Source organism: Notothenia rossii (genome assembly GCF_949606895.1).
Source record: "Notothenia rossii genome assembly, chromosome: 9".
NCBI classification, from domain to species: Eukaryota; Metazoa; Chordata; class Actinopteri; order Perciformes; family Nototheniidae; genus Notothenia; species Notothenia rossii.
This window is the reverse complement of record NC_136907.1, coordinates 31,404,117-31,418,347: the sequence shown is the minus strand read 5'-3', so window position 1 is coordinate 31,418,347 and position 14,231 is coordinate 31,404,117. Positions and strand designations below refer to the sequence as shown.

General features: G+C 40.7%; 1 protein-coding gene across 2 annotated transcripts in view; it reads right to left on the bottom strand.

The window, feature by feature from the left end:
* Positions 1–3,078: 3,078 nt before the first annotated feature.
* The window catches only part of cUnh21orf91 (chromosome Un C21orf91 homolog), a 41,530-nt gene continuing 30,377 nt past the window's right edge, over positions 3,079–14,231 (bottom strand). The window contains exons 3-5 of one of the 2 annotated variants that reach the window (XM_079649125.1): positions 8,065–8,571; positions 6,740–6,802; positions 3,079–5,340 (exon numbers count right to left, since the gene is read on the bottom strand). In XM_079649125.1, coding sequence (XP_079505251.1) covers positions 5,165–5,340; positions 6,740–6,802; positions 8,065–8,571 — 746 coding nt within the window. In that variant the 3' untranslated portion in view covers positions 3,079–5,164. The other variant, XM_079649126.1, reaches the window with a different exon arrangement.

The following is a 14,231-nucleotide window of genomic DNA, read 5'->3' as shown; positions in this document are numbered from 1 at the left end:
CGGGCTGTCACTCCTGTTGACACGGACAACGTCAGGTCAGCGAACTAGTTTGGACTGCCCACCAGCCCCGCCCCGACACATGGGGTCACGCCGGCCAATCACAAAGCTTTGATGCGTTCAAGTGCATTATTCTGGCAAAGGAAGATTATGTTATATAGGACATTAACGATAAAACAGAATATTGTTGTTCTATTTTTTGACACATTTCGCGGTCGACTGGGAATCTCCCCGCAATCGACCTGGTTGGGCACCCCTGGTCTAAAGTGTCTCGTTTCGGTCATAATGCCATTTGCTGGTTTCAGAGTTATCTAACCGACGACTGTACTCAATGCGTCAGGTTGGGTAGTACTGTCTCTGACCCTGTCACCTTGGAGAAGGGAGTTCCACAGGGCTCTATTTTGGGGCCCTTGCTCTTTTTATTATATGTAAACAATATTTGTAATCAGATGCAGATTTCTACCTATCATATATGCTGATGACACTATTGTATACTCATGTGCTCCTTCTCTGGATATGGCCGTTTCCAATTTAAAATCTGATGTTATCACGCGGCAGCATGCGCTTATTGATTCTAAACGGCTATTAAATGGTAAGAAAACCGTAAGTCAGCGTCCTCTTGCCTTTCCATTGACACCCTTGATGTCGTCTCTGTTGAGTTTGTCGATACTTACAAATATTTGGGCTTTTCGTTGGACAGAAATCTGAACTTTAAACACCATATTGAAGTTCTAACTACGAAATTGAAATTCACTCTTGGCTTTCTTTACAGACTTAAACGTTGTTTTTCAACTTCTTCCAGTAAAAGGTCGGTCTATGGCAGGGGCGGACTGGCCATTGGGAATACCGGGAGCTTTCCCGGTGGGCCGGTGCTGTGCGTGGGCCGGAGTGCCAAAAAAAATAAAAAATGTTTTGCCTAAATCCTACCGGCCCATATTTGTGTTCCGGCCACTCCCTGGAGGGGTGTGGTCCACACCCCACTGGGTTTGGCTGGGCCGTTTTGATAGGCTACCTATGTTCTATCACTATCTATAACTGTGCAGTTGCTTACAGATGGATAAACAAGCTCCAAAGCGTAAAGGCGTTTTTGTATAGTTTGTGTATACAGTATTGTAGCGAGCCCTGGGTTCAGAGGGAGGGGCTTCCATGCCCACATTCTGTTACCGAGTTTAGGCTAGTTAGCTAGCAGGTTTATTGTTTTGGGTGCAGTCATTTTTGCCTCCACTTGCTGTTCAAATAAATGTTGAAAGAAAAAGTAAATCTGTTTACAGTTCTGTTTCATATGGGTGTTGAGAGATGTATCCATAGATTTAGTCCCTAATTTTGCTCTCAAAGTGCACCAGATTGACCTATTTAACTTCAACATTTAAAAAAAAAATCTTCCCCTAGAGGAGGTGAGGTCCACCACCTGCCCCTGTTAAATTGTCTCACCCACATTGAGGATGCTTCCTACGCCCATGTTTTATTCCATGCGTCAAGTAAGGCAAATTGGGTCCAAATGTTATTGCATCAATGATCTGTTAACATTAAAATCAATAAATATATGCTGTCACTATTTTACTCTGGGCAACTCAAGGGCTCAGGTAATGTGATTACTATATGAATAATGGTCCAAAATAACATTAAATTCATAGGGTTTTTTGTCGTCGCCGGCCGGCCGATACATGCCGCGCATTAAGTGGGCCTGTCTGTCAATTAATTCCCGGGCCACTTTTTCCCCCTAGTCCGCCCCTGTCTCTGGCTTATTCCTGTCCCAGCTTGACTACGGTGATACAATCTATAGATTTGCCTGTCCCACTGTTTTGGCCAAACTTGACCCACTCTACCATGCTGCACTGCGATATATATCAAATGCTCCCTATAGGACTCATCATTGCACACTGTACAGCCTAACTGGATGGTCCTCACTTAGTATGTGTAGGATGCAGCATTGGTTTTTATTAATGTAAAAAGCCATTTTAGGTAAGCTTCCAATGTACTGTGCCAGATTTGCTCCAGTTTGTGACTCTTACAACCTCAGATCCAGTGCCTGGATACGGGTCCAGGTACCTGCTGTGCTGACTGAGGCTGGAAAAAGGAGTCTTTTTTATTATGGTCCTTGGTCTTGGAATGACCTTCAATCAAGCCTCAAACTGACGGCACTTGTCCCTATAGCCTGTTTTTTTAATTGAAGTTGTCACAATTTGTCACAAAATGTATCACAATTCACAAGCTCATACACCCAAAGTGCAAAACACCTCATACATGAAATAGAAAAATGGTATATCAAATATACACAATATAAACAATATAACAAATTCTGGACAACTAAAATGATTAGTTCTGTTTCAACAGAATATTTGACTTTCTGCACATATTTCTGGAGTGCAGCATTCTACATTCTACATAGCACTAAGCCCATAACAGACGAGGGTGCTTCTGATTGAGCACAACAGTGTGTAGTTGGGTGGACAATACAATCTGATAATATGAATGCAGTGTGTGCCATTTCGTTTGGTTTTGATAAGTGTTTCTGTAGTTTTGAGTGCAGTTAGTCATTCTGCAGGATATGAGGTGTTTTGCAATTTTTTGTTTTGTGAATTGTGTCAAGTGTTTTGATCAAATGAGACCTGTTTTCAAAAATGTGTGTAAGCAATTGAAAAAACTGTAAGCTGGGGATGAGCAAATGTTCAAACTATTCAGTATAAATACGTACAAAGAATAGCTGCATGAGGGTGGATGTGCATTCATGTATCTCACTTTATACAGTTAATATCAGTAAAACATGATTTGAACCCATCATTAATATACTGAAGAATGGGCGTCTTCAGTATTACATATTTTGACAAAGACATTGAAATGTTCTGAGCTCTGCTTTTTCGCAATGAGTTATTTTTGACGAAGCGAATAATTTGCCGCACTTTTAGTTGTATTTTTCTGTTTCCAATTTGTGTCAATCGCGCATTTGTAGACGCAGCAGCAGCAGCAGCAGCAGCAGCAGCAGCAGCAGCAGCAGCAGCAGCAGCAGCAGCAGCAGCAGCAGCAGCAGCAGCAGCAGCAGCAGCAGCCACCATCAGGAACATTTCACTATATCACAGTAAGTAGTAAAAAATAGTTTTATTGAAATATTTTACAAAAAATACAAACAGTCACTTAAGCACAAAAACACAGCATGTGAAGGTCCAGAAACACACACAATAAATATTCATCACACAACACAAATGTAGCTTCGTTCAACTTTAGAAAATAAACTTAGTCAGGCCTAACATCAGGAGGTGTAACAGCTCACATCTCCAGGAACACAAAGCCAGACAGCCTGGGCTTTGTGGTGAGCAGAAGCAGGCATGTTCACACGGTATACAAAAAGACACAGCATTCATATTTAAAAACACATCAAAACTGAAGATTGAAGGTTTTGCATTAAGGACCATTAATCTGAAAAAAGCTCAAGCACACTGAATCATTTAATTAAAAATAGTGCTAAAACCTTAAACCCTAAAAAGGGGTCAAATACATTGAATCTCTTACAAAGAGAGAGCAGAAGAGATGGTGAAAATGCTGAGTTGTTCCAAACTTAACCGTTTATTTCCCCAGATTTTTTAACTCAGGTAGCTCTGAGACCTCTTCTGACGGAAACTCAGATGACTAATATTCTTTTAGATATTTATATTCAATAAGGCTTCTGATTTATTGGACTTTTCTTGCATAGGTGCTTGAATCATAAACAAACCACATTGTTAATAAAGTCTCCTTTAGTTCAAAGACACAGTAGACCAAAGTATTGTGTTTGTATTGCTGTGACATCAAGACAGCCCTCACACATAGAGCTGAGAAAGCAACCAACTTTAACACTGCATATGAAAGAAACATTACAAAATGAAAGAAATAAATCATAAAACATACGCCGTGTGTACTTTCATTATTACAAACACTGAAGCAAGAAGTCAATCAAACATATTTAAATCAGTTTGGTATTGCATCTTCCTCTGCTAATGCGAAACAGAACAAATACACACTTTGGTTTGGCAGCTAGATTTCTTTTTATAAGTTTAACCTCTCTTGTTGCAATAGCCCTCGTTCAGTGTATAGCCACACAAGCTGCTTGTGCTTCACAGCTAAATATCAAGTCAATCTCAACAGCAATTAAAATACTATAAAAGCGAAAGCTGAATTAAAATCAAAATACCTTTCACTTTAAGCCACAGGTATAATAACTGAGCTATCAGCTGTTTAATGTATTCAGTATTATTCACGGAAACTCCCAAATTAGTCATCTCCCTCAAATCACAGCCTGCAGAGCCAGCACAGCCTTTTACCATTCACACTTTTTGATTTGGCTTTGCTGCAGAAGTGCTTTACGGTGTCCTATTGCAATTACCCATGCCTTTTACTGCATCGGACTTGATATTATTTCAATATTTTACTTTTTTATTTACTAGAAAATATATCTGATTACCACAGTTTTCATAAATGATCAAGTCAAATGAGGGCAGCTGGAAGGCAAGTTGAACATGTGTGTTATATTGTCAGTGTGCCGCTGGAAGAAAAGGCTGAAACGTGGCCCATGCTTCATTTCAGAACCGTTACCAAGCAATACTGCTGGCAGCATCTGTGAATATGATACATATCATCCAGCTAATCTGCTTTATGTATTCTGCACCATGTGATACAATACTGTAACTCATCACTTTCCCCACAGATCCATCTGATCATATGTAAGAGTACTAGGCAAAGCTAAGACCCATATTTAAATATCCACATCTGATATAATGAGAAAAAACTTTCAAATGTATCCACAGAGATGAGAACCATACAACAATGTTAACAGCAAGCTTAGCAAGATACAATTCAGTTGTGTACAATTAAAACGTTTTCAGTCTGTTTTGAGGGAAATCTTAAAAGATCCTTTTTTAAAGGAGGATGTCCACCTCATCGTCTATCAGCACCAGGAAGCTGATCCTGACCCCCCCCTGGATTTACATGCATCCTTGCTACATGACATGTGCAATTCAATTCACAGACCAGACCATGTATTTGTTTGAACTGCACACCTTAACCTCGCTCATCACCGCAACCACCAGAACAGAGGCCGTGTCAACACGGCCACAACGCTGTGTCGTTAAAGTCACTCACTACACATAAAGGCGTTTCAGTGTTTTTCAGACCCCCCCCCCCCCCTCCCCTCTCCTCACTCCACAGGGTCGCTGCTGCTGCTGCTGGCCTTGACCCCCGCCCTGCTGATGTGCAGCCAGGGTAGCTTGGCACAGTTCTTAAAGAGCTGCTCGATGGCGATGTGACGCACATGCAGCTCTGACGCCAACGAGTCTTTCTCCTGCACTGCCTCCGTCAGCTCCTCAAACACCTCTGTGGGAAGGGGGCAGAACAAACTCAAATCATCATTTATTCACAAGATTTGTTTTATACAATCAATCAAGACATAATGGAGATATGTGAAATCCCAATATGCTATAGGAAGTTTGAGAACAGGAGCCCAGACAATAAAACATAAGGTTTTATATTATATATGATGAATAAATATAGAATTGAGAGTTCATGTATTATTCAGAAACATTATAAGCCAAAAACCCTTTCAACTCAACTACTTTAACCCTTTAACTAATTAATGGTATAAAGTATTTAATTCATCAGTCCAAATATATATTCAAAATAAGTAAGATGATTAACAAAGACACGTTTTGATGGGAAATGTATGGTGCATATAAATGCATTTCAGAGGTGTAGAAGTCTACAGCCATTGTTGCTTTAAGTGCTTTTAACAGACATACAAAGATAAAGACATATCGAAAGTGTTATCAATCCCATTCCACACTTCCTCTGCAGACCAATGTTTGCGAGGATAAATGAATTGGGATAAGCTCACACAGTCTGTCGTTTAGCATATTTACTATGGTAAACAATGAGCCAAAACCCTCCAAACAATGTGCTATGGAGTGTTGCATGGATGCCGACCCGAAAGTTCACCTCGTACGGGCTAAAGGCAAATGGGATTTTCCATTGGATTGTGGTGTATTAAAGAGAAAATCTCTGTGGCAAACGTATATGATACTAACATGTTTAGTTCAGCGGGATCATCTCCACATATGAACACCACTTCATGATTTCTGAAGCGTTCAATGGTCGACTGTAATACTATATACTGGAAAAACCACATGGTTACAAAAATTCACACGACAGACCTTATTTTGGGGATCTAACCAGAAAAAAAGGAAAAAAATACAGACGGAAGATCTGGAACTGGATGAGGTCAAATGCTAACGTATTTCTGAGCTTTAAGACTCATTCCTGCGTCACTATATGAGTTCATTTAATCGGTCATAACAGAAGCCTTGAAATGTTTTTATAAAAGTTGAATGATGGTTCATGGTTCATGATGATTGGGTGTCAATTAAAATGGTAGTGTGCAACAAGTCTCACAATTGTGTTCTAGGATGACTCACTTATTTCTGCATTCTGCAGGGTCTAGTCATTTACACCGGGATAACATGATTCAAACTTAGAAGAAGTGCGTAGCTTAGCTTGTACTGATTGTGCCAACACTACGTCTAACTGACTGAGGTTTGAGTAATCTGTCACTTCAAAACAATGTTTAGCTGAGGAGGGCATTTGAGCATTACACATTAAAGACATACAAATGTTCAGTTTAAAGTATTGATTATGCAAAAATTTGAACTTGATGTCAAAAGTTGGGATCAATAAGCGGAATAGAAAAAGTTAACACAGAAGGTCAGTTACCAACACTTACTTTGAATCTGCATCAGCAGCTGGCTGTTCCGCTGATGGAGTTGGTCCACACTCATGTTTGTCACTGAAAGAGAAAGGGTTTGCATTAGAGAGGGAGAGGCACAGAATGTCACAGCATGTGACTGAGCTCTGACTCAGACACTGAACCGGCTGTTTTTCAGCAGATACATTTATAAAATAGTTGAAATGTCAATATATTAGTCTGCATTTAAACACAGTATAGGTGATCATGTGGGCAGGAGGACACTGAACAGACAGGTGGCCTCCCTCCCCTTTTCCTTAGTTTCATCTCCATTTCTGTAACTACAAATACAATGTTTTGCTGTTTACGCAAATAGGAAAGTCTGAAATAACTAAAAAGCATAATTTTTAATAATCTACAGGCATTTCTGAAACACTCATAAGTGAAATTGACACTTCAGAGACACAAACTACATTGGAAAAAATGGGTGTGGGGGAAAAAACATGCACCATATAGAATCAAGCTGAAAATAAAAGGTGTCCATGTCATAAACTGGGTGATGTGCCATAGTATACGTGCCAGAAACTAATGTCTGTATAGTTATTGACGACTAGCTCCTATGTATGCTCTCTTTTTTAAACTGTATCCAGGAATACTGTAGCAATATCAGAAGGGATTTGTTACTTCTTTGAGGTTCTGCAGCACTGAGCTGTTTATGGCTAAGAGCAACTCGTACATTTAACCAGCTATTAACAAATCTAAAGAAAAACTGAAATAAATTTGTTTTAAGGTATCCAGTCCGGATGTTGAAGTGCCATCTGTGTGTTAGTGTGTGAACGAGCAATCGAATACATGATGAGCAGTTTTTCACATTGCATTTCAGCCTTGCCTTACTGTGTTAATGGGTCAATGTTGGTGTGTAGTGTGTCCTTATGCAAACAGTGAGAAGCCCCTGTCATCTTTCATTTACGGGCACAGAATTTTAATCAGGGACCTATAGAAGGCTCCCTCACATTCCTGCAGACTGTAGTCATAAGCAGCTTTTGCAGTGACGAGACACGAGACAGCCAAGGACACACCGCTTCGAGGTTAGAGGGAAATAACTTTTCTATGAGGAGATGAAGGATGGACCAAGTGAGAGTGTCTTTTCTGTTGCCGTGTTACTGTTTTGTCAGCTGCCCTTGAACTAACAAGTGCTTGGAAGTTTTAGAAATTGAAGAGATGACACTTGCTGAAGTTAAAACACAGAGGCAGCAATGCATTTCTGTTGACATTTCAAAGAAAAATAATCAAGCCTTCCCCTGCTGGTTATATTACAATCTCAAACCTAGAAAGGTAAAGTTAGTGGAGTGAAATGACCTCACATTCATCTGTGCTGTGGCCCTGGTGCCTGCGCTGTGCCTGTCCTCCTCCTGATAATAGGTTCCGGCTGTGTAGACCTTTCCTGCCGTCACTGGACCAGACGTCAGAGTGAGCCTCCTGCAGCAGTCCCAGCTTCTCCACTGTGTGGCGCTCCAACACCCCCATGGTGTAGTCCGGCCTGTCTGTAGCCCTGCCTGTGTCCCAGCAGGGCGTGTAGCGCGGCACCTGGGCGTCCGACTGGGGCAACAGCTTGTGGTCGCTCTGCTGGCTGTAACAGAGGAGCTTGGACCCTCGTCTGCCCGGCCCGTTAGAGGAGACAGAGTCTTTGTTCTGGGCATACTGGATGATGCGGTTCAGTTTCTGGCTGAAGGCCAGCTTCATGCCCTCGTAAGCACTTTTGGAGACCTTGGAACGTGACAGCTTCTGGTTGGCGATGAGGTGACATTTCTCAAAGCAGTCTCTGTGGCCGCGCAGGGACTTCGAGTGCAACAAGGTAGCAGAGGAGACACCTGCATTCAAACAGACATAAAGCAATGAGTCAGTAGGTACAAAACTACTAATGTGTTCACCCAAAAACATGAATGACAAAAAAACTGTCAAAAAACAGGGCTCCTTAAACATAAAAAGAAAGTTAAAATATTTGAATATAGATAAAGCAGTTGGTGACTGACCTATTGAATTTGGACACAGCACATAGAAGTAAACAAGTATGATAGTATGCTAAAAGTGGCAGACTGGCCTATGGCTTCTCCCTGTGAAAGCTGCTTAGTGTGCAGTGGATTAGCCACCAGAGCGTTGAGATAGCAGGGATCATAGAGTACAGGCTCAGTGCAGACACAAAGAGCACATTGAGATCTAATGGGAAACAGAAGGGAGGAAGGTGTCTTTCCCAATGTATTACAAATATTTAAATGTATTATTATTTTATAATTGTCCGTTTTTTTATCGACTGTACTTCCTGTATTTACGTTATTAAAAACCAAGATGCAAATATAGTTTTCAATATAAATCGAGAAAGTATTTGGAATAAAATGTGAGAAAATAGAATGTTTCGAGTTTCTTAAAGTCCAAGGCAAGACAAAAAACAAAGACATTCACTGTAACACACTATATAACAGAGAAAAGCATACAAGCATACTTGAAGGACAAATTAATTATTCAAATAGTTGCCCATTTTTTTTCTGTTGATCCACAAAATCGATTAGTGGGATAATCTGTGCAGCTCCACACAACACCATAGTATCCGTATATGAGACCACTTTTAACAGGAGATCAGCTGTGTGCAAGAAACAAAACAACGGAATAGGAAGAAGAGAAAAAACAACTTCAGCTCGGGAGCTGATATTCTATAATTAAACTACCGTACATTCTTTGGAAGTTCCTCTATGGGAAAAAGGTAATGCTTCCTGGACCCAGTCAAAACAGTGCACACAATTTTAGCATGCAAAGAACACATTAGCACAAAGCAAGGGGACCAAAGTGTAAATAACGTCTCAGTAAGGTTGGCCAGATCGAAATAAACAAAGGCAGATCTGAAAGTGAAAGTGAAGTGTGTGTGTGTGTGTGTGTGTGTGTGTGTGTGTGTGTGTGTGTGTGTGTGTGTGTGTGTGTGTGTGTGTGTGTGTGCGTGTGTGTTGTGTGGAAAGCACAAGGGGCTAAAGTGAGCGAGTGCTCCACATGCGTCTGAGTGTTGGCCTTCCCTTCACAGCCTGCATTTCTCGGCAGACAGACGTCGTGTTGGGGCCTGAGGTGAGGAGATAAGTCACTGTCGCCCATAGAGATTCTAGAGCTCCCTCGGATAGGTTCAGCTTACAGGCTTCTCTCAGCAACTCACCAGCACACACATGATACAGATGCACAGGAAATGACAATACCACCTCAGGACAACAGTGCAATTGGTACAAACACACACACGGCCCTTGTATTTTAATGTAACACACACACCTATAAAGGCTTGTGCCAATTAGTGATCGGATCGTATACTCTTTTTTATACAATAAAACAAAACATGAGGTTTTCCTTGGACACTAAGTTGTCCATGTAATTGGATCTCTTAATGAGGATCTTGAGTTTATTGATTGGCCCATATGAAATTAGAAACGATTGCCCAACCCTGTACTCAAATCTGGGGCTTCAGTTTCCTTTAACACAGAGTTATGGCAGCCAAAACCAATAGGGTCAGTGAACGAGTGTCTTTGTCATTGTCTCAAAGATTCCCTGATGATTGTATGACCAGAAAATAAAAAAAGAGCAACTGTTCGTTATCAAGATTAGACAGAATTCAGAAAGAAACATTTAAAACAGATAGGCCTAACAAATGTGTCTGCCAACAGAAAAAAGGGTTTTGACTTCACATTAAGGGTAAGACCGGCAATGGAAAAAGAAAACGCGTCCATTAGTTGGTAAGAAAACAGAACAGAAACGCAATGAACTGCTTTAAAGCAGGGGTTGCCAAAGAGGGGGTCGCAAGATGATTACAAAATAAAAATGGAAAATAAAAAAAAAAAAATTATAAAAAAAAAATTGATTAATTTTGTATTAATAATAACGTTTGCATAGACATTTTCAGGGGCGGACTAGCCATCTGTATAATTTCCCCGCAACGAGGCTCCCCTTTTGACAATCCACTAGCGCAGTGTTTCTCAAACTTTTTCATACCAAGGACCACTTAACCAATAAAAAACACTCATGGACCACCTAACTCCACAAATATCCAAAAACAATAGGCCTGCTTACCCATTCCAACAGTATATAACAAATTACAGCCTAATAATGACAGCTTAACCTTCTCTATATCGCCTCGTTCACACATTAAATCAACAATACAAATACAACTACAGATTGTATAAGCATTTAGTTCAAATGCGATTTAAAATCCTCTCAGGTTTTACACCTCTTATTATGAAATGTAGACATTTATTATGTAGTATTATTTTAAACACGAGTTTATGTCCGAGCAAACAGACTCACAGATTGTTGGCTACTGAGAGATATGCAAAATACACCGCATGTAGTACGACACAAACCTCCGCTGTGGATTTTCAAAACAAAATACAATAAAACTATGGTCGCAGGCCCAAGTTTAACTCTCTGAGGCCTGCATGGTCTGTCTACAAAACAAAAATAAAAAAAAGTTTATGCAGCCCCAACAACAGCCTCTGATCATCAACAGACTTCATGCAATGCTTCATCAGATGCATATATTAGATAATAATCTCTATCTCACTCCTAACACATCTAAATCTACTTTCAGCATGGATAAATGTTCATCAAATACATCCATTGTTTGTTCTATATGCTTCTTAAAATCCTAAAAAACACATTGTCTTTCTAGAACAGATTACAAACCGCCTGAAAATGGTATAAACAAGTGGCAACATGCTTGACGGAGGTGTTGCGCTGGGCTATATCATGCAATCGAAAGTGAAACTTAAGCTCGCTCCATTGCGGAGATATTTCCGCGAGAGTGTGGAAAACTGAAATTAATTCACTAGCCCCCCCCCCCCCTCCGTCGACAGGGGGTCGCCAGTCTCCGGCACTGTTATTTTGGGGGTCGCGGGCTGAAAAGTTTGGGAACCCCTGCTTTAAAGGACACAGCAGCGGCTACAAGCAGTTCTTTAACTAGTAAGTCTGCTGTGATACTCGTACAAAGAGTGAAGTGTCACTTTTGTTTCAGGTGTGATGATCTTTTAAAAACACTATGTTGACTGAAAGCATGAGGAAGAATATAAGCTTTAAGCACCATTTATTTGTAGGGAAATTGTCTGGCCTTGTTTCTGTCAAGTGCAATCTCTTTACATGTCTTTTGAAGGATTGGTGTATGCCTGCAGGATTATTACAAATAAAACACCTTATATAGGACAGCCATTTTATATGATATATTTATAAAACGGACAAGTCAAATCAAGCAATCTGATTGGTTCTTAGCCGTGATATACTGAGCGTATACCAAGGGTAGAATTGTAAGTTACTTTTCACAAAAAGTCAGTATCCCTCCGTGCCTGAGAAAAACAGTATACAGTTGGGCTGAAAAGCAAACTGCCTGCAGTTTGCTTTACAAACTGGAACAAGAAAGCAGCGGAGAAGTAACGGGGCAGAAACCCTCCTTTTTATGCAGCGGTCCAGACATAGACATCAAACGGCAACACATATTCAGTGTGCAGTTCCTTTGGCATTAGGGCAGGGATATCTGGACACTTTCCAAGGTTTGACATAATGAATTGTGCTAATTTTAAAGTAAGCAATGATGTTTTCAAATATGTAATCAAAGAGGTCCGCAAAAATGCTATCGACCAATCAGATTGCTTGATTTGACTCGTCAGTTTTATAAATATATTTAAATTTCTTCCGTTACGAAACAAACTTACAAAGCATAAAATGGAAACATTTAAGATTAACTTTGACCTCCGGGGTGGCCTTACTATGGAGGAGTGGATTGAGCAGTGCCTATCTCCAGAAAAAAAAGCACCTAGACGACATGCTGAGCTACGTGAAGAGCAGGTAGACACACTGGAAAAGTAGCACCATTCAAAAGCTTTCTGATGCGGATCTTGAAACAAAGCAGGGAAATGATGACCGTTAGTGGCCACAGGTGCGAAAGCTCTCTCCAGAGCTACTGGAAGCCGAATCTCGGGGACAGGAGAAAGTGGAGCAATATTCTCGCCACGCCAAGCAACAGCCTAGAAGAACCTCAACCTATACAAGTGACCACGTAAGCCATGCTACTGATGCTGGACAGTTTTTCAGTGCCTGCACAATAAACGGCAACATACAAATGAATGTAAATAAATAGCCAAATAATCGCTCAACGCTCTGTCTAATATGTTCGCTGTCTAGCTGTTGCAGAAGGCACAAAACAGAGCCTAGGGACTATTTTATTTTGAACATCATTATTTACTAATAAAAGCTTTTTAAATTAGAGTGTGTATTGTTCTTTTAAAAACACTATGTTGACTGAAAGCATGAGAAGGAATTAAGCTTTAAGCACCATTTATTTGTAGGGAAATTGTCTGGTCTTGTTTCTGTCAAGTGCAATCTCTTTACATGTCTTTTGAAGGATTGGTGTATGCCTGCAGGATTATTACAAATAAAACACCTTTGTGTTTCCCCTAGGTTTACTGCCTTGGCAGGGTGCTGCTCGAAAAAAATGTTCGGGGCGCCCACATTTTTGTTATCGTCTGGAGCAGAGAGGAGCTGTGGATTATTGTTATTGATATCGTACAGTATCAAAGTATTTGTACATTAAAAAGTAATACAGTACAGTGTTACACTGTACTGTATTACTTTTATTCAAACTGTATTCCCTTCTTATCATGTAGCCTACACTTCTTCCTTTCATTGATACATTTAAATCACCTGACTACAGCATATAACATACCTGCTGCAACCCTGTGCTGCTGCTGCTTCTCTCTGCCTCATCCTCTATTGCTGGAGGCAGCTCCACCTCATCTGATCTCTGATATGAAAGCAATCGTGTTATGATCATATTGAGCTATTGGTGTGAGTCTAACATTAAACAAGCAGTCTGCTTGTCACACATTGCTGACGATACATTTTAAGTGGTAATTTGTTGAGTCACTGCCGCTAAATGCCGGTAGCATCAACCTAGCAAGTCCTGCATTAGCCTCACATCAACAGGTGTAGACAGAACATCCAATTATCCTGAGCTAATTTACTGAATAAACCAACTCACATCTCAATACTGTAGTTAAAAACCGCGGTACCTGCTCCCCATCTGTGAGCTATTTTTAGAATGCGCACGCTGCGTTCGTTGTCACGTTCGTTGTCGCGTTCGCGCGCGTCCACCTGGGCAGGCTGTGTGTGTGTCCTTCTCCTGTGACAATAACGGCTTGCGGTTAAAAAATAATAATAAACGAATTTGAAACTTGGGGGACACACAAACGGGCAGACAGCAGAGCTCGGGGCAATAAAGCAGATTAGTTTGACTTTTTTACACTTGTTGTTCTCCTCCTTTCCTCCGCTCTTGTCTCTGATTGTGAGCGTGAGTGTGTGCATTCGTGTGTGTGTGTGTGTGTGTGTTTGTGTGTGTGTGTGTGTGTGAGTGAGTGAGTGAGTGAGTGTGTGTGTGTGTGTGTGTGTGTGAGCCCCGCCCTTCAGAAACAGAGCGGAGGGAGAACGTAAATACGCAAAGCAGTGGACACTGAAACAT